The sequence below is a fragment of the Colletotrichum scovillei genome, assembly GCF_011075155.1.
Source record: "Colletotrichum scovillei strain TJNH1 chromosome Unknown Contig00004, whole genome shotgun sequence".
In the NCBI taxonomy this organism is placed as follows: Eukaryota; Fungi; Ascomycota; class Sordariomycetes; order Glomerellales; family Glomerellaceae; genus Colletotrichum; species Colletotrichum scovillei.
In genome coordinates, this window is record NW_023336262.1 from 1,836,149 (window position 1) to 1,854,244 (window position 18,096).

General features: G+C 53.0%; 4 protein-coding genes across 4 annotated transcripts; 1 reads left to right on the forward strand and 3 right to left on the reverse strand.

Moving 5' to 3' along the window:
• Positions 1-1,627: 1,627 nt before the first annotated feature.
• Positions 1,628-5,334, reverse strand: HER10_EVM0012786 (arrestin). The gene is made up of 2 exons (XM_035482171.1): positions 3,737-5,334; positions 1,628-3,676 (listed from the first exon to the last, which is right to left on the reverse strand). Exons 1-2 carry the CDS (start codon positions 4,187-4,189, stop codon positions 1,802-1,804), a joined length of 2,328 nt encoding a protein of 775 aa, XP_035335483.1. The 5' UTR covers positions 4,190-5,334; the 3' UTR covers positions 1,628-1,801.
• Positions 5,335-7,894: 2,560 nt separating this feature from the next.
• Positions 7,895-10,010, reverse strand: HER10_EVM0011338 (cell division control protein; the record flags this gene model as incomplete). The annotated part of the gene is made up of 2 exons (XM_035480772.1): positions 9,716-10,010; positions 7,895-9,663 (listed from the first exon to the last, which is right to left on the reverse strand). Exons 1-2 carry the CDS (start codon positions 9,762-9,764, stop codon positions 7,895-7,897), a joined length of 1,818 nt encoding a protein of 605 aa, XP_035335363.1. The 5' UTR covers positions 9,765-10,010.
• Positions 10,011-10,236: 226 nt separating this feature from the next.
• Positions 10,237-13,203, forward strand: HER10_EVM0007480 (MOSC N-terminal beta barrel domain-containing protein). The gene is made up of 2 exons (XM_035477035.1): positions 10,237-10,687; positions 10,745-13,203. The coding sequence occupies exons 1-2, from the start codon at positions 10,612-10,614 to the stop codon at positions 13,120-13,122; spliced, it is 2,454 nt and encodes an 817-aa protein (XP_035335089.1). The 5' UTR covers positions 10,237-10,611; the 3' UTR covers positions 13,123-13,203.
• A 3,140-nt stretch (positions 13,204-16,343) lies between these two features.
• HER10_EVM0013084 (uncharacterized protein) lies at positions 16,344-17,248 on the reverse strand. The gene is made up of 3 exons (XM_035482453.1): positions 16,864-17,248; positions 16,684-16,805; positions 16,344-16,629 (listed from the first exon to the last, which is right to left on the reverse strand). The coding sequence occupies exons 1-3, from the start codon at positions 17,125-17,127 to the stop codon at positions 16,596-16,598; spliced, it is 420 nt and encodes a 139-aa protein (XP_035335512.1). The 5' UTR covers positions 17,128-17,248; the 3' UTR covers positions 16,344-16,595.
• Between the last annotated feature and the right edge of the window lie 848 nt (positions 17,249-18,096).

Below are 18,096 nucleotides of genomic sequence, written 5' to 3' on the forward strand. Positions count from 1 at the left end.
TCCGCCATTTCTCTTCCCATTGGCTGGAACTAAACCTCCCAGATCTCTAACACTCACGAACGGTTATCACAGACGCACACCAATCAATCAATCAATCACATGAGCTGCCAGATCTTACCCTTTGGGCTAAGTGATCTCTACCTAGGTTCACACGCCTTTGGCTGCCACAGCTGCCTATCAGAAACGACGCCAGTAGAACCTTGGGCTCCAATACTACCTACCACGCCTAGAGGTAGGTATCCAACTATGGTACCAAACTACCACCAGCAGAACGATCTGACAATCAATGCCAAGCAAAGGGGTCCAGCCACCCGGGCGCGGCCCCCCTCGAAGGAACGGTACCGTACCGTTCCTACCGTTCGAACCGCCAAGCTTTGCGGCGACGGCTGTCTCGACGGGTTGGCGTCTCAAACTCTCCCCAGTGCCACGCCCCATTCCCGCTCCTTGGCTGGTCTTGGTTCCCTTTGGAAACGCACCTCTCTCTCTCTCTCTCTCTCTCTCTCTCTCTCTCTCTCTCTCTCTCTCTCTCTCTCTCTCTCTCTCTCTCTCTCTCTCTCTCTCTCTCTCTCTCTCATGTGTCCTGTCACCGACGACACCTTGACTTCTGTCGGTTTTTTCTCTCGTTGGGTTGGTCTTGGTTAATTAGCCTACTGGCTAATAACGTCATACCAGGCGTCAAATCATACCCGGATGCCTACGCAACGCATATTGAGGCCACAAATCTCTAGGCAGATGGTTTGGTTTGATTGCCTAGCGCAAGGTAAGAGAGTAGCAACAGTCGACATGTCTGATCTCCAGAAATCTGCTCGCGCCGGCCTCGGGAGCCGAAACGGTCAATACCCGCCCAACCTCAACCTACAGCGTGACATTTTTTCATTTTGCCCAGAAACTCCGAGAAAGAAAAGGGGAATACCGGAAAATCCGCCAATGGCGGGAACGCGGCGGAACGACAACCTGTAACAAGAACAAAAAGAGGAAGACAAGGGCAGCAGCGTTTGATCGCCAAAATCAAGCCTTCGACAAGCACTTTTCTCTTCGTCGCAGCGGTGGATCACCCGTTCCCCCTTCCCCGTGTTCCATGTAACAAGTTCCAACAAGCAAAACATGCGTAATAAGCAGGCAGCACAAAGCTACCTTAGCATGCAGTATGCCTAGCTACCTACCTAGCCACTCACCAACCCATCCAGTCCATTCCCCGACCCGGTGCTCCTGAGAGTCCCCCATCCTTCCTATCCCACTCATCTCTCCCGTCTCGGCCTCCTCGAACTACCTACCATAATAACGAGAACGGAAGTTGAGATGGTTCGCCGCCAAGAGGTTGGGGGATGGATGCAGCCGCCCAGGCTGTGGTGCTGTGGTGGTGCCAAACACTCGGGACCAAAATCTGATAATCTATGCAAACAACTTCGCGCCAAGATGGGTGGCTGCCGAGTGCATCGCATGTCAAATCGGCTCGCCGAGCGCCAAATCTGCATATGCCATGCGGCTGGGGCTGGACGAGCTACGTTCGCCAAGACTTGGTCCGTCACTCTTCAATATGTACCATTACGTATCTATAAAGATGTAAATGTTCCTCTGGTGCACAAGGGTCCCCGCAATGAAATTTGAAATATATATATGTCATATTGCTTGCTGTATTTTTCGCTCTCAAGAATTTCGTTTCACACGTTCGTGTCTCTATAGTTACTTTGTAGATGACGCACTTCGCAAATGCTCACAACAACCACACTTATTATACACTATTTCACCCATTGTTCTTTCATGCCTCGTGCTCCAACCCCAGTCCCCTCCCATTGAATCATCATCGCTCATACCTCGGCAGCTGTTCTGAGCCTGCTGCGTGGTGTTGGTGGCTGGACTGTCCAGTGCCTGCTTCTGTGCTGTAACTGTACTGCTGGCCGTAGTCATCTTCGTCCGCTAATACCGGTGCCGACGGCTCGGCGACGTCTGCTGGCGGTGCTGACGCCGATGCACTGGGCCCCGCATCGTAGTCGTCTGGGAATTCCGGTGGCGCGCTGGCTTCGACCAGCAGCCGTTGCCGTTCGAGCTCCTGTTTGTCTTCTGTCCGCGCTTCTTGGTGTGTAGAAATGTCATCCAGCGTTGGCGCGGATGGCTCTTCCTCCACTCCATTTGCTCCATGATGATGCGATTGCGGTCCAGGCTGGGGCTCATCCTCGGCGTCGTAGATATTCGGCTCCGGTGCTGATGCCCCTGACGGGCCCGCTTCTGGCATCAGGGGCGGTCGGCTCGGTAAGAGCCTCTCCTCTTGACGCCGTGCCCGCTCTTTCTCCGTCATCCTACCCTCGTCCGGAACTTGTGGGGGAGGTACGTAAGCTGGTGCTTGCATGTCCTCTGGAGGACTCGTGGGGTGTATCGTGATCGTGGGCTGCCGGCTGAGAGGGGCTGGCATTTCAGGAGGCTGCGGCCAGTAGCTCTCACCGTCGTCTGCGTGTATGTCGTCGGTCGGCCAGGGGCTAGAAACCTCTTCCCTGCTGAGCGACCCTTCTCGCATTTGGTATGTCCGCAACGTATTACTCCGCCCACGCAACCTTGAGCTATCCGTAGAACCTAGAATAACCTCAAAAACGACCGAGATGACTCCTTTTTCGCGTCGTAACCGATCCGTATCTATCACATTTCCTCCCCACGAATTGAGCGCCGCGTTGTTACCATCGGTGGCCCCTGACCCGGGTGCAAACTGAGCCACCCTAGACTGGCCTCCACCTTGGAGTTGGCTCGCGAGCCTGCCGCCCAAATCAACCAGGACCTCCACTTGGTACTTGAAGCTGACCATGTCCCCGGGCACGCCTTTGATGGTCGGGAAGACATCTTCGGGCACCTTGAGCGATGCTGTCACCGTCGTTTCCAATGTGACCGGATCGATAATGAGCGGGGCAACGGACTGGGATAGGTCCTTTCGGAAGACACTCAGTGACGAAGTTGAGGTTAGTGACAAGCCGCCCAAACCGGTCCGTGACCGCGGGTAGTAGTCCTCTTTCGCCAGCTTGCGGGTCTCTTCTTTCGACATGATGTCTGCAAACATAGAGGCTGGCGGTGCCGTGTCAACCCTGCCTTGCCGGTACATGGTAACAATAACACCATGCATGCTCTTTATCCGTTTGATATGCTGCACCGAGACCTTAACTGACACTGTGTCGCCTGGCAATGCGCCGCCCTTCAGCATCTCAATCGTTGCCGTGATCGTCTTTTCGTCGACAGCTTGCATTTTGGAGTTTGTCAGCGAGCTACTGGCCAGCTGAGGCTCAGCTCTTGCTAGACTAATGCCCGTGCTTGAGCTGACGGTACTGTCACCACTGACTTCGCTCTGGATATCCGTATGCGTTGGGCTTCGGGGGTATTCGAGCGGATCGTGAGGGTGATCTTCTGTTGGCGCTGGTGACTCTACCGCACGCTCGGCATCGTGTTGATCGACATCTGACCCTTGCTCCGTAGTTTCCACTGTGGCCGGATTCTTTTCATTGCCAGCGGTCCGCTTCCGTCTTGATTTCTTGGAGATGGGTTCGAGATAGATGGTTCGGGGGCGCGGCGGCGCGAGGGATCCAATGTCTATTTGCTCAACCAACTGGATTTTTCGATCGCAGGACGATGTCGGAGATATCGAGGTCGGACGCGTCAGAGTTGCTGTTATCATGTAGGAAATCGTGCCTCGTTCAAACTAAACGCACGCGCGTTAGCAAGTATGCCTCGTCGTATCAGTTGCGGAATCCGGACGTACATCAATGCTACTAGGTAAGCCCTTTTCGGGGAACACTAAATCAAACTTGAATTCGTATTTTCCGGCCTCCAACCTGCCCTCGCCACTGAGCACCTGCTCGTCCTGAAAGAGCGATGCATAACCGTTGCCATGGTACTGCGCCGAGGAGCGTCCGGACAAGGCGGGTTTCGCGACGGGAGGCTCGCTGACGGCGGGGCCCTTGTGCACGCGAACGTAGCCATGCAGGGCAACAGTAAGATGGGTTATGCGGATGGGCTTGACTACGGTCAGGACTACAGCGCCATAGACATGGTCGCCAGCCGAGTACTGGCGGTGGGGGTCGTCGGGGCGGACGTGGAAGTCGGCGAGGTTACGCGAACGCGATCGGCTGGGCAGAGCGAAACGAGAGAAGAATGAGCGAGCGGACGAGGTTGTTTCTTCGACGGAGCCGTTGGAATGCGAATATGCGCCCATGTATGCAACGACTTGTGGGCCGGGCCTTTGGCGGTGTCGTGAAGTTGTGGGAGTCGTCGGTGGTGGTGGTAATGGTCGTGGCGGGTGGTGACGAGGACGGTGATGTCGGCGACGGTGGAGGAGTTGGCTGAGCGGAGAGGGTGGAAAGGCTCAGGCTCAGGCTTAGGTTCAGGCTCGGGGTGGAGATGGGGAAGGGGGCGCAGCAAAGGCGACTTGAGTTGGAGCCTCGACGTCGACATGCAATGAGGGGATTCGCACAGCGACGCCTTGGTGGCTTACAGCTTTTGGCGGGGGGTTTAGTCGAGACTCGACGGTATTGTTGGACGTCCCAGTGGGTTTGTCTTGGCTCGAGGACGGGAAAACGGTAGGTCGGGCGGGCGGGTTCAGGACCGACTCCACGAGGTCTCGGTGTGTCGGGACGGTCGAGGGACCTGTGCTCTGGTCGTCTGGAGCACCTCAGTGTAGGGAGTACTGCGTAGGGAGTAGGGAGTATGGGCCTTGGGGGTGGTTTAGGCGGGCGTGGGCGTGGCGGGCTGGCGGGCTGGTTGGGAGGGGGAATTGATTTGATGATGGAATAGCTAGCAGGCAAGCTGGGATCTGAGAGATGCTGGCAGCGGATGTTCTTGGTTGCATATGCCAAGAGCGAAGAGGGAGCCTTGCCAAGAAAGCTTCGCTTTTTCTGGAAATCTCGAGGGTTCACAGTCTCAGATTGCCCGTGGGTGCCGGGGGTTCAGGAGAAAAACAACCTGAGGCAGGAGGAACTTGGGGCGACGGGGTCGGGGCCACGTAGTGTGTATTACTGTACAGATGGTGCGCCGGATGTAGATTGCGCGGACGCGGACTTTGATTTCCCAAACAGCCAGACGCTTGATGGACAGTGGTACTGTGGTGCTGCGGTAGGCTGCGACGAGCAATCGGGAGAGACGCCGGTCAAACTAGTAGGCGGAGGGGAGGGGAAGAATAAGTGGACGGACGGACTTTTGGTGTTGGAGGCAGCCTGTCCTGTTGACTATTGTAAGGTATGGTCAGTGGGAGAGAGAGAGAGTATCCGTAAGTATCAGATTCGTACTGAACTATTGGAACGGAGTACGAAGTATCGGAAGTAGGTACTTTGTCTGGAAAAGAGAGAAAGAGACAGGATCCATCGGCCGACATTAACACCCGAACAAGTGACACCCCGATCCTATAAAGCGGAAGGGCGGCAAGGAAAGGACGGGGTGGGGATGGTCTGGGAGGACAACTCGTTTTGGGCAGCAGCAGGAAAAGAACTGGCTGGATTGGACTGTGGGCTGTCTTGATCTCCATTCGGTGAATGAACAGGCCAGGGAAGCAGCCTCAACTTCTTAACCAGGGTTGGTAGGGAATGGAAATGGATGGAGACGAGAGAGAGAGAGAGAGAGTCAGGATGCTGCGGGCTGCGGCATCTCACGGTACGGCGGTACGGAGGTACGGGAGTACATCCCCCGGTGTTCCTGCCCATGTCCGCTCAGGGCCCTGGCCAGAAAGTCCCTTCCTTGAATCCTTCCTAAGTCCCCTCTTCGCTTCCCGTCTGCTGCTCAGCTCAGCTCAGATTGGAAAGTGCCCTTTTCACACCTTGTCTTTCACACCTTCCATGTCACGATGTCTACATGCCTACAAGGTAAGGTACGGAGTGATGTACAAAGTACTAATTATGCCCTTGAACACGCTTGGTGTTGGTGGCTGCCCAGTACCGTGTAACGTGTTGCCGCTCGCCTCACCACTGGGAAGCTACTGCCTGACTAAGGGTTCAGAAATCGAGACTCCCGTCGGAAACACGCACTTGCCAACGCGGCCCCAAAAGTCGAGGCACGGGAATGTGGGGAGTTCTGGGACACCAGAGTCGCATACAACACGCGGCTTGGCCGACCATTTCAACTTCAACCAACTATCTGCCCGTGCCTGGTTCCAACTTCCGAGACGGCAATGATTGGGACGGGGGAGAGGGCAGATAAACATGAAAGAAACGAGGCAGAAAGAGAGAAAGAGCAGGAGAGACAACCTCCAAGACACGCCACTCTGAGGTAGCTGGCGCCGCCCGAGACGCCTTTCCCCCCCGTCTCCGTCTCCGTCCCGAGTCTTGCCATTCGACAATTCGAAATCTCTCTCGATATGCCCTGTGCCCTTGTTGTTGTTGCTCCTGCTATGTCTGGGCTGGCGCCTTATCCGAACCCTGTCTCCCGTGCCTGAGGTGATCCAATCTTGTTGGCCCTCTTGCAGCATCGCTTGCCCGTTTCTGCGAGTCGGCGACCACACTGTCCACCCACAACACACACACCTCGAGCAGATCCAACCTGTAGGCTGCCCGAAGGGTGGTATCCGTCATAACTCATTGCTTTAAGGATGCCGACAGCCGACGGGAGACCCTTTCCTTCGAACACACCGAGGTACTGATAACCAATGTCTGCCTGCCTCTGTCTGCCTTATTACACGAGATCCCGACCAATCAGTCAACCAATGGCTTTTTAAATTCCATTCGGCCAGAGGTGGTGCAGTGTCCAACAGACAAACACACGGATGGTATACGTGAAGCATGTCGTCCCAGTCCACTCAGGATTCAAAAACAAGAAATGTAAAAATAGCGGAACTGCAAGGTAAGACGTACGGATAACATCCCACACCTTTGATCCCCCATTTACCCAATCCCACCCCCTGTTGTGCCAAAAATTGCTGTATACAGATACGCCTTCGAGACATAAATCATGCCTCCTCTTCCCACTTCCTCGGATCTCAAGCATAGTCTCAAAGAGGAGAGGGGAGAGGAAACAACACAGAAACCCACTAGCTTACCTCAGACTGAGAAGTAAAAGACCACAAACTGTGATTCGGCCGGCGCCATCCTCTGTGCTTCTCGACCTTCCCCCTGGGGACCTAGGTACCCTCGTCGATATTGACATCGGCAAAATAGACGCAGGCCAAGACCAACGGCCCAAGATAAGCCTCGAGGTACTGCTGCGTTGAGTGGAATCAGAGCCTCCTCCGCTATAGTAAAGTCGTAGTAGACCCAGGCAGAATTCACCTTTCTTGGCGGTTACACCGTTTCTTTGAAGGCTGCGGATCTCCGCCCGATCTGGGACTACAACGTGGAACCTTTCTTGGCTGGCGGGAAAGAAACAGTTCAGGGTTGACTTGTCAGCAGCAATACTTATAGCACTCATAGGTAAATAAACGCCGGCACCTTTGGTCGACATCAGTGGAGCGCTGGGCACTGGGAGCACGGCCGTCCGTCTGACCCTTCGGCCGCAGCTCCTCATCCTCGTTTCGCCTCATCGTCACTCACTTCACATTTGGGCGTGCGCCGGACATACATAGTAGGCGACTCGGGTGATGTTCGCCTGCTTCGACAAGCCTTGTTTCGTTTTAACCGTCTGGTATCATGCTATTAATGTCTCGTCTCTCTATTTCTTTCGCACCCCATCGATGCTCTCTGTTCGAGCATATACCATGTTGATGCCCTGGGCTCAGCCTCATGATCCTCAGTCCCTTATTTCCCCAAACTCTCAAGTGACGTCTCCATCAAAATCCAGACAACCTATTCTTTTGACATCCATTGCCCTGCCGATCGTGTCCATCGGTCCGCAACAAATCCCCAAAAACGCCACGTGCCATGCCTTTCCGGACTCCGATGCCATGCAAAATGCCCAATGAACCCAGATACTTCTACACTTTTATGCTATGCTGTAATGATCAATCCAATGCTTCGCCGCTGAGAATGCTCGACAAAATACCCGCTCCGACACCCTCAGCAATGTTCTCCATCTCTTTCTCGCCAACGCAGCTGGCCACTCGCTTGTCCTCTCCGGTGGGAAGCGCCGCCTTGCGGCCTCTCTTACTGGGTGTCTGTGTCATCACAAGTCCACCTGTCTTTCCATCAACAGGGTTGACCAAACCCAGTGTCTCCAAACTTCCGATGACCTCTCGAAACTCTGAGCTTGACAGCGGGTGCAAAACTGAGTCTCTAGTGCAAAGGATAGAATACGTCTCGTACAGAGTTTTGACTGTGGGTGCCATCGTTTGTGACTTGGTGGGGGTAGACGGGCCAGTGGCCATCCTCAGCGCTCGGTTGCGTTTCTCGAGGGCCACCAATGAGCAGAGCGCCGCCTTCTGTTGAAGGTTGAGTGCTTTCAGCCTCTGATTGGTTCCGTTGCTGAAGGCCGCCTGCGTAACTTGGTTCAAATGCTTGAGGAGCACTCGGGGTGCACTCTCGGCTGTCAGCGCCTTGAGGGATGTTGCAGCGACGTGTGAGACGCTCCTTGAGGACCCGCTGGAGCCGGCCATATTCGCATTTTCGCCGAGAGGCTTCCGGGACGGTGTCATCTGCAGAACCTTTTCTCTTGCTTCGTTCTCGTGTTGCCGTCTGGTCTCTGACTCAACCACGTCCAGTGCTCTTCGGCAGATTTCGAAAGCCTTGCGCAAATCTCCAGTCTGACTCGAAACCTTGCGCGAGCAAAGCTCAATCGCCGCAGGATGGAAAAAGGGAAGCGTCTTGTCGCTGCTGTCGGCCGGCAACAACGTCATCAGACGGGTGCTGATGATACTCTTAATTTGCGCGGCTGAGTATGGGTGGAAGGGAAGAAGATCCGGCTTGAGGTTCTTGGACTTCAGACGCGGCAGAAAGCGGTCGGTGAGGTCGAGGGCATTTGCAATTCCAATAAGCACCAGTCGCGAAGGCTGCTGTAGAGACCATTCAAATAACCGGTACAGGCTTTCCAAACGCATCGTCAGGATGTGGTCGATTTCGTCCAAGACGAGCAAGTAGACAGGTGAGCCCTTCTTCTTCGTCACAAAAATGTTTTGCAATTCCTCCATCGCCAATGCTTCCGGCAGATCGCTTTCGTGTCCAAGAAGCTCTAACAAGGTATTGTAGAGGTCCTTTGACGACTTAACACTCATGCAATTGACATATGCTTGACGCACAGCGGTCGATTCTGTGGACTTGTCCGTAATCTCCTTAACCATTGCGCTTTTCCCGGTTCCAGGGGGACCGCTGACATAGAGACATCCATTGGGGGTTGTTGAGGAGCAGCGTTGAACGAATTGCGTCAATTGCTCTCGTTCTTTCTCGCGTCCAACAAGCTCGCCTGGGTCGGCACCCCGAGCAAAGAGTTGCCGGGCAGCATGGTAGACGGTTTGGAGAGAGCCGGGAGTCAGGGGAGATTGGGGCGTCAGCCTCTGGAAAAGCTTGCCGGCAGACTTGACGACCTGGCGAGGGGTCGAAGGAGAGTTCGCGAAGACATCACGGTGTCTTGGGGTCTGAGGCGTGACTGGGATCGATTTCAAGAAGTTTTGGGAAGGAGAACGTCGGAGCTTCTTCGCAGCCGGCTCAACGTAGGTGTCGTCGAGATCGTTTTCGACATCTGGCGTGGTGGCAGTTACTTCGGGATCCGCGTTTTCGTCGTTCTCTGAAGCAGCTCGGGTTTGCCTTCTGGTACGCTTGGCAGGAAGGTCGACCAAATCTAGGCTGTATGTGAGAAAGTACGTTTGGCTTATAGGGGTGATAGTGCCTACCTTGATCCTGGACGGACCTCGTCCGCTTGCCGAGTGAGGCACGAGACATTGTTGCTGGGTATTATGATTATGGTGAAGAGGCAATCGTGACTGACAATTCCAAAGTAGACAACGCAGGAAAGCTTGTTCGAGGTACCAACCAAAGTGAAGTAGGAAGTATCGAGGTATGGGAAGTCGAAAGCTGTAAGTGGAACTGCAGAGTCTTAATTAAGTGGTAGGCGCGCGCCAGCACGATGACCGGGGAACGACGCGATGCCAGGGTCGCGGAACGCGCTTTCTCGCGATTCAATTAAATACGGCTCGGTAGAGAGTCTTGGTCCGTGCGTACGCGACCGAGAAAGATGGGGTTTTGTCTCCGTGCCTTCGTGCCTTCCCCTCCCCTGCTTCCTGGCTCGTGCGCAGCGGTACCTTACATAATGCAATTGGGACATGGTTGGTTTCACAGTGTTGGCTCATATCGCATACGACCGCACTGTCTACCCCTGTTTCCCCATGACGGCCACAGACGGCTTGTGGCAATCGACGACCGGCCTGTTGAGGCAGCGGAGGTGCCCGGCATTCTAGCATGAACGGCGGACAAAGCCGCCATCCCACGATACCTGTCTTGGCTCATGGTAATCTTCCTTTTCCTCGCAGGTGTGTTTTGATTCTCTCCCACAATGACACACAGACAATCTCTGAATTCATATACACATTCTCTCGGACATGCATGGGCTTGGACGGGCATTTCGTCTCACCTAATCCGGCGCATTTGTTAGACAGAGGGGTCACTAGGTCACTAACGTTCCCAACGTTGCTGTTTACCTACTTCCATACCCCTCCCTAACAACCCTGACTACCAACTCATATTGTGCCTTTTACCACTTGTGGTGTTTGTGGGAACACCCTTCGCCGTCATGGTTGACGCGGATATGAGAAGCTATAATTCCCAGGTGGATGAGTTCAGGGATAGGGAGTACCCCATGATCAAAGGTGCATTGGTACATCAACTACAATTATTCTATCTCAACTTACTGACCAACAACACAGATTCCATATACCTCGACCATGCCGGAACAACGCTATATGCCAAGTCTTTGGTTGACAGATTCTCTGCAGAATTGACATCAAACTTGTTGGGCAACCCCCACTCCGCTTCGCCTTCTTCTCAGTATAGCACTTCTCGCATTGAAGATATTCGCCTCAGACTTCTCCGTTTTTTCAACGCTGACCCTGAGGAATTTGACCTGGTCTTCGTTTCCAACACCACAGCTGGGATCAAACTTGTTTCCGACGCCTTCCGGGCCTCACCAGAGGGCTTTTCTTACGTATATCACCAAGCTTGCCACACAAGCATAATAGGAGTTCGCGAAGAGGCGCGCGAGAGCAGATGCGTTGCGGATGGCGATGTGAGACGTTGGATTGATGGGCAATCTCCCCTGGATGATTCGGAAGCTTCGGACTCGCCCATGCTATTTTCATATTCAGCTCAATCTCATATGGATGGGCGACGTTACCCGTTAACATGGCCATCTCTACTGCGAGAGTCGCCTGCCGCCTCGCACCGGCAATTTTATACGCTATTGGACGCAGCTTCACTAGTGGCCACTTCTCCTCTGGATCTCAGTAACTCGGAGACGGCACCCGATTTTACGGTTTTGAGTCTTTACAAAATCTTTGGCTTTCCAGACCTCGGTGCTTTGATTGTTAGAAGGCAGGCCGAGCCGATTTTCAATCAAAGGCGCTATTTCGGGGGTGGCACAGTCGATATGGTTGTCTGCGGAAAAGAAAGATGGCATGCTCCCAAATCAACTTTCCTTCATGAGAGGCTAGAGGACGGCACTCTTCCATTCCATAACATCATAGGACTTGATGCTGCTCTAGATGTTCACGCAGAGCTCTTCGGAAGCATGAGTAGCGTGGCATCGCACACAGCATTCCTGAGAAACCGACTATACGATGGACTTGCCAGCCTCAAACATGGAAATGGGCTGCCCGTCTGCACTATCTACTCAGAACGGCGCAGCGAGGTTAATGGCTCAGTAGGAAGCGGACCACTCATCTCGTTCAACATTCGCGATGCTGCCGGAGCCTGGATCAGTCTATACGAGCTTGAAAAATTAGCCACGTTGAAGAACTTACATATCCGAACCGGCGGCGTCTGCAGTCCTGGAGGTATCGCTTCAGCACTCGACCTGAGCCCATGGGAGATGAGGAAAAATTTCTCCGCTGGGTTTCGCTGCGGCACTGACCAAGATGTCATCGCTGGAAAGCCGACTGGCGTCATTCGAGCAAGTCTTGGTGCGATGAGCACTATTTCAGATGTTGACTTCCTAATCGACTTTATTGACGAATTCTATCGAGAAGAGGTGTCAGTTGATGATTGTCGCGCCGAAAATCAGACTTCATCGATAGGGTTTCAGGTCCAGGGCATCAGCGTCTATCCGATCAAGAGCTGTGGCGCCTTTTCTGTTCCGCTCGGTATGGACTGGGAAGTTATGCCCGAAGGTCTGGCCTGGGATAGAGAGTGGTGTCTTGTCCACCAAGGGTCAGGACAAGCACTAAGCCAGAAGAGGTATCCCAAGATGGCCCTCATCAAACCCACTCTTGACTTCGACGGTGGCGTGCTGCGTGTAGCGTACAGAGGGAGGAAACTCTCTCACCTACCCGACGAGATCTCAGTTCCCCTTTCTGCGGATCCCACCTACTTCGAAACAAATGGCGGCCCTCGTGAGAGGTCCTCACGAGTATGCGGCGACAAGATTACGACGCAGGTGTATGCCTCCGATCATGTCAACGGCTTCTTCAGTGATATTCTCGGTGTGCCGTGCGCATTGGCACGATTTCCAGCGGGAGGGCAGGGACCAAGTATGCGTCACTCAAAAGCCAAGGTGCAAAAACATCAGCACCCTCAAGTTTGGGTTCCAAAGGGGAGTTTCGGGGCATCTCCAGAGTTGCCTTCTCCACCGGATTCGGACTCTGAGCAATCACCAGCAAAGATTCTACTTTCCAATGAGAGCCCAATACTCCTGATCAATACATCGAGTTTGCGCGCCCTCAACGACGAAATTCAGGCGAATGGCGGGGAACCAGTTCCCTCCGAAGCATTCCGAGGCAATATCTTGGTCGGACCAACTCAAGATTCTGACCATCTCCCATGGGCAGAGGATGGATGGATAAAACTCACGATTGGTGGTGAGGATTTCACTATGCTGGGATCCTGCCGCAGATGCCAGATGGTATGCGTCGACCAAGAGAGCGGCGAAAGACACCAGGAACCTTTCGTGACGCTGAGCAAGGTCAGAAGGTTCGACGGCAAAGTGTACTTTGGCACTCATATGAGCCATGATTCCACCAAGGTACTGCTCGGAGAAGGAACGCGCCGTCCACTGATACGAGTTGGCGACATGGTCAGTGTAGGAGCATGATGTAAGGTACCTTACTTCAGAAAGGCTTGGCTGGCATTGGTCAAGATGAATGTCAGTGTATGTTCTCAATGAATTACACACCCCACAGCGGCTGCTCCGTTCAAATAAGCCATAGTTGTCCTCACATCTTTGCTGTGAAGTTCACCTTTCCAAAGCGATAAGCTTCGGTGGTTGCTCCCGAAAGAAAGAAAAGGACCTGTTGTAACCAATTAGATCCATCTGCGGGAATGAAATTCCACTTTCTTCTTTCTATGGAAGTCAGAGCTGGTTTCTCGTACTCAAAACTCGTCAGGTATCAGGTAGTGCCAACGAACAAAGCCAGCAATTAAAGCTTAAAATGAGCATTTAGCCTACCTCAAGTTGCTTACTTAACCTAATAGTACCTAACCTTTACGGATAGGTAAGGTAGGTACAGTGCGCGCTTTCGTTACTAAAAGTGACTTAGTTAAGGTACCTTGCCTTAACAGCGCCCGTGCACCTATCCTTTCCCGGAAAATGTCGCGTCCTGCAGCTGCAGCTTCGAGTCTATCACGTTTGCTTCCCGAGAAAGTAGGCTGTCTCGTTCCTTCGATTTGTATTCTTACCGTGAGAACGGTTTCCAAACCTTTTTGATCAATAATTGCTACCTTTTCAGAATCTTGCAGCAGCTGAGGAAAACGCGCCAGCTTCCTGGCTTCCCCCGGGTGATTTACCACCACTGACGCGCGACAGGTCGTGTGTCCTGGCCCATGAAGGTGGTTTCCACCACCCCCTCCACACATCCCTACAAATACCCACCTCTAGCCCTCCTCTCCCTCTTCGGCCTTCTCCCAACTTCACATCCTTCACCACGACCTCTCGACGTCGTCCAGTTCCAGAGGCAACCAACAACTTCCTCGCACCATGGATGGTTGAGCAAATTTCCCGTGTTGTGCCTCTGAGCCAACAGCTTTCTTTTTTCTACCACCCCTTCACGATACTTGCTATCATTTGCAAGCTCGTTGATCCTGCTTCTCCGCCTGGAAGACTTTTTGTCCCGACAGATTAGTCTGCGACGGCATGCTCCAACGATGACGACCAGACTGCTGCCTCTCGTGGCTAGCCGCATCATAAGGTGCTGTGGTAATCTTGAGTCACTGCTCAAGGTACGCAGTCGCAGCCTTGTTCTGCTTGTTGGGCTTTGCTTAACGGCAATAGTCCTAGCTTCCAGACATGCTGTCGGCCGACAGAGCAAGTGAGCTCATATGAGCTGCCCTTTCTCTACCGTCACGAATATACCACCGTACTGTGATATGCGCACTTATCAGGGGCCTTGGACGTGCACGTGGTGTTGGGCTGGAGTTAAGCCGAGGACATCCGTTCGGCTTCGCTGGCCTTTTCTTCGTCACTTTGTCCTGGGCAGGACGTAAAAAGGCCTTGGAGTTGCATCATGGCAACGAATGGACGACATAGAGAGGCAAATGCAGCCCATGTATTGAGGTTACGTTAATGATACTCATTATGGAGTCACATGTGGTATGTTCTGAAAACTTAGCTCTAGCAAGACAGCCTCCTGACTAACCCACTTTAGCAACGATCTCTAGACTTGCGACGTTCCCAAGGCTGGGCAACCAAGACGTACGACACCATCTCCTTTCTTCAGCAATTAGACTTCGACATACCCTACCTAATTCTGATGACCCGCCACGATAATGACATGTTTGTCTGGGACTTTGGCATTCTTGGTACTTTTTCTTTTGCCAAACGGTATGGATAGTAAGTACTTTGCACCATACTTATCCTGCCTTGATCGTACCGCTAACCTGGGCTCCAGGACATTGGATCGGAAGAGGACGGCGCCCTGATCATGATTTGTCCTGGGCAGGACTTTAAAAGGCCCTGATTCTCTACATTGAGGATCGGCATGGATGGGTTTGCAGCTGCAGTTCGGGAATTATGTCTGTCTCCCTCTGCGAACAGGAAAGATTATCCTGGCAACCCGATTACGCCACTTGGCGCACGAAAATGTCCAGATGACGCTCAGATCCTGATCGGAGGATGTGAGCGTTGGACGGGTGGGCGGCTCCGGCCCCCGAAAATAGCCGAATTGGCTCCGGTCTTCGGACCGAGAACCCGGTCTCCCGGAGACCGGCCTCCAGGTCTGCCGAAGGCAACCTGGTTGAAACGACGATCGAAATCGACAGCAATGTCAGTATTTCTTGTCACAATCGCCCTCTGGGCATATACCGTGTTTAAATTCGCATTATGCGATACTATCGAGATGTAGCACGTACTCACGTACTGTGTTTGGTGCTCTTCAGCTGCAAAGCTCAAGAGCCCGACCCACCGTTGCAGCTTGTGGGCGACTGATGGAAAAGATTGAGCAACACAACCGCTGTCGGAATCCTGACAGACGGGGGTACGCAGGCTGTTATATGTTTAAACAGTCTGCCTATCCAGTGCCTACAGACGGGGTCCTTTCTGAAGGAGATAAGCGCGATAGTAAGAGCGACATGCCGAGATCGTCACATTAACTCTCACGATTTCTCGCGGCAGAGGCTACTTTGCTCCGGAGCCAGCATCTCGGACTAGGCCGAGGAGGATCTACCCCACGATACACGCCACCACCCTTTTGGGTGCCGATACGTGGGGGCAACGTTTGTATTGGGGGCCCGAAAGGGCTCATGAGTTTGGGCTGGTCGCGTCTCTCTGATATGGTCACATCTGTGGCCATGGAGAAAAGCTCGCGTCTCGATCAACAGTTTTGGGGTTCTGCGGTGGGACCACGCGACAAGGGGAAGCAGCAGGTGGGGTGTTCTGGCTTCAAGCCATGGGAATGCAAGCCTGGCACTAGTTCCCGACTTTTGAGGTTGGTTAAACCTTTGACGACAGTGGGGGACAGCGGGTGGAGGATTACTGTTTAGAGGAGATGACTTTTGATTCCCCATGATATAGTCCCGGCAGTCGTAATTCAGATCCGACATTTGTTCCCAATCACGTTTCCGCTTGACTTTTCGTTTTGTGTTTTGCAACATGTTGACGGCAATGAAGAACATACCAGCTTTGATATGTCGTGGTGTTTCTAGCGTCGACGGGTTTTGTTGCAATGGATGAACTGAGGTAGGATTGGAAACTTTTGGTTACTTAAGAACGTGTAGCACAAATCGGAGTGGATTGCAAGTTGATATACATGGATTTGTTGACGAAAGGCGCTTTTGATAGAGCCTCATCCAGTCTTCTCAACAAATGTTGGTGAAGGCAAGTCGCAAAGTTTGAAGTCTCCCAAGGGTGCGCGTGGGAAAGTAGCGTGTAAGTCACGGTCGTCATACAAAGCAATTAGGCCCAAGCAGAAGAGGTTGGTATTCCATATTCTGTACGACAAACTGTGGCAGGTTGATATGTGCCACGTAACATTACAAAAGCGAGTGCCTCAAAGGGCTTCTCATCTGTCCCCAAACGCCAAAACTATTCAATCTTACAAACTCCCTTATCGCCATGCCTTTATCACAAAACTCCTATTTCGGGGGGCTAGCAGGGCCACGAGTCCAGCTGTAAAGGCGCATTAGTATGTAATGTGTGATGAAAGCATTGAGGTAAACCCACTTGTGCCACATTTGCCCAATGAATCCAGGCGCCGGCTTTGAGTCTGTCATTGATTGTCTACGGGCTGCGTTGCCGTCGTGACGCTTTTGATCCATGAGACCTTGGAAGAGGGTTCCGGAGCTCTGAGGTTCATGTGTGTGAGCAACATGACGTGTGTAATTGGAATCAAGGAGTTCTTACACGTCTGCGGCCGGTAGGAGAGACGGGGATATCGACGTTCTTGCTTGAGTCCATATTGAAGGTTGGTGTTGTTATATGTGTGACTTGATGATTTCTAGTCGTAAATGGCTTGTGATTGTAATTGTCAAGGTGTTTATAGCTGTGATGCAATGAGGATCCATGAGAAAATGAGGGGAAGAAGAGGAGGTATATAAGCAATCCGGCTTCACAGCTGAGTCGAAGCACCCACCACCCAGCTCGAGCTTTGACTTGCCATAGGGGCATACGTTCAAGGTAGGTAGCTCGAACAAGGGCCCACGGTGATCCTGTACAACCCACACCCTGAGAATGACTTCACCAATGAGACCACCGCCCACTCCCCTGACACAAGGGATGCGGGAAAGCTTGTCGATGGGTCCGTCAGAACGATGACGGTGTTTACTCGTCTGTCACCATCACACGCTAGAAAGACTAACGCTACTTGGCTACGTGGGGAGCTACCATGCTAGTGTAAGGGGACTTGGTTACGGGGAACCCGCTCGAGGGAAAAGGGTACAGTCGAGTGCCAGCGTAGGTACTCTGTAGAGTGCTTTGGCTTTGTTAGGCCTTCGCCTCTGGCTGAGTTGGGGCATTGGTCACGAGGTAATGTAAGTAGGTACACTGACATGGCCTTGGGTGAATGGTAGCTGTTAGTGTTGGACGTCACGGCAGAAGGTCGAGCGCTGGTGCTCTCCTCCCTCCATCATTTCTGCTGTGGTCTGCCGTCTTCTGAACCAACGGGAAGTGCGTAATGCTCGATAGACAAGCAAGACATAGACCCCTAACTGCCCCTCGCTCTCGTTACCCCGCGCAGGTACATGGTCTGATCACACTGAGCCTGGCACGATTGATAGCTTGCGATGCGATGCAATGGCTTCCCCAGCTTGAGAGAAGATGCTGGATTAGTCTGACATCGTGAGCCAGTCAGATGTCGTCGATCCTGAGCAAATGGCACGGTCTATCCTCTTTCAGCATTGAGTTTCCCGCGTCCCGAAGTATCTTGGAGTCAGCAAGGGAGACCCCATGATTGGAACGGATGACAATCGAGTGCCAGGCTTCGGTATGAAACCCATAGAAACATCTGAGGGGGATCTCGCTGCTTCTCTGCGGTAGGTATTGCTACGCTTGCTGCGCTAGGCATGTCTGCGGCGTTCTCCATGCAAACCCTCGCGAATCATGAGCTCGACACGTGATGTTGTGCCCAAACTGGTACGA

Coding starts and splice junctions, on each gene's coding strand:
- HER10_EVM0012786 (XM_035482171.1), bottom strand. CDS start 4,189: ATGGGCGCATATTCGCATTCCAACGGCTCCGTCGAAGAAACAACCTCG. Junction 3,677..3,736: donor GCTTACCTAGTAGCATTGAT/GTACGTCCGGAT, acceptor GCGTGCGTTTAG/TTTGAACGAGGCACGATTTC.
- HER10_EVM0007480 (XM_035477035.1), top strand. CDS start 10,612: ATGGTTGACGCGGATATGAGAAGCTATAATTCCCAGGTGGATGAGTTC. Junction 10,688..10,744: donor GGAGTACCCCATGATCAAAG/GTGCATTGGTAC, acceptor CCAACAACACAG/ATTCCATATACCTCGACCAT.
- HER10_EVM0013084 (XM_035482453.1), bottom strand. CDS start 17,127: ATGCCCCTATGGCAAGTCAAAGCTCGAGCTGGGTGGTGGGTGCTTCGA. Junction 16,806..16,863: donor CTCCTACCGGCCGCAGACGT/GTAAGAACTCCT, acceptor CATGAACCTCAG/AGCTCCGGAACCCTCTTCCA. Junction 16,630..16,683: donor ATTGGGCAAATGTGGCACAA/GTGGGTTTACCT, acceptor GCGCCTTTACAG/CTGGACTCGTGGCCCTGCTA.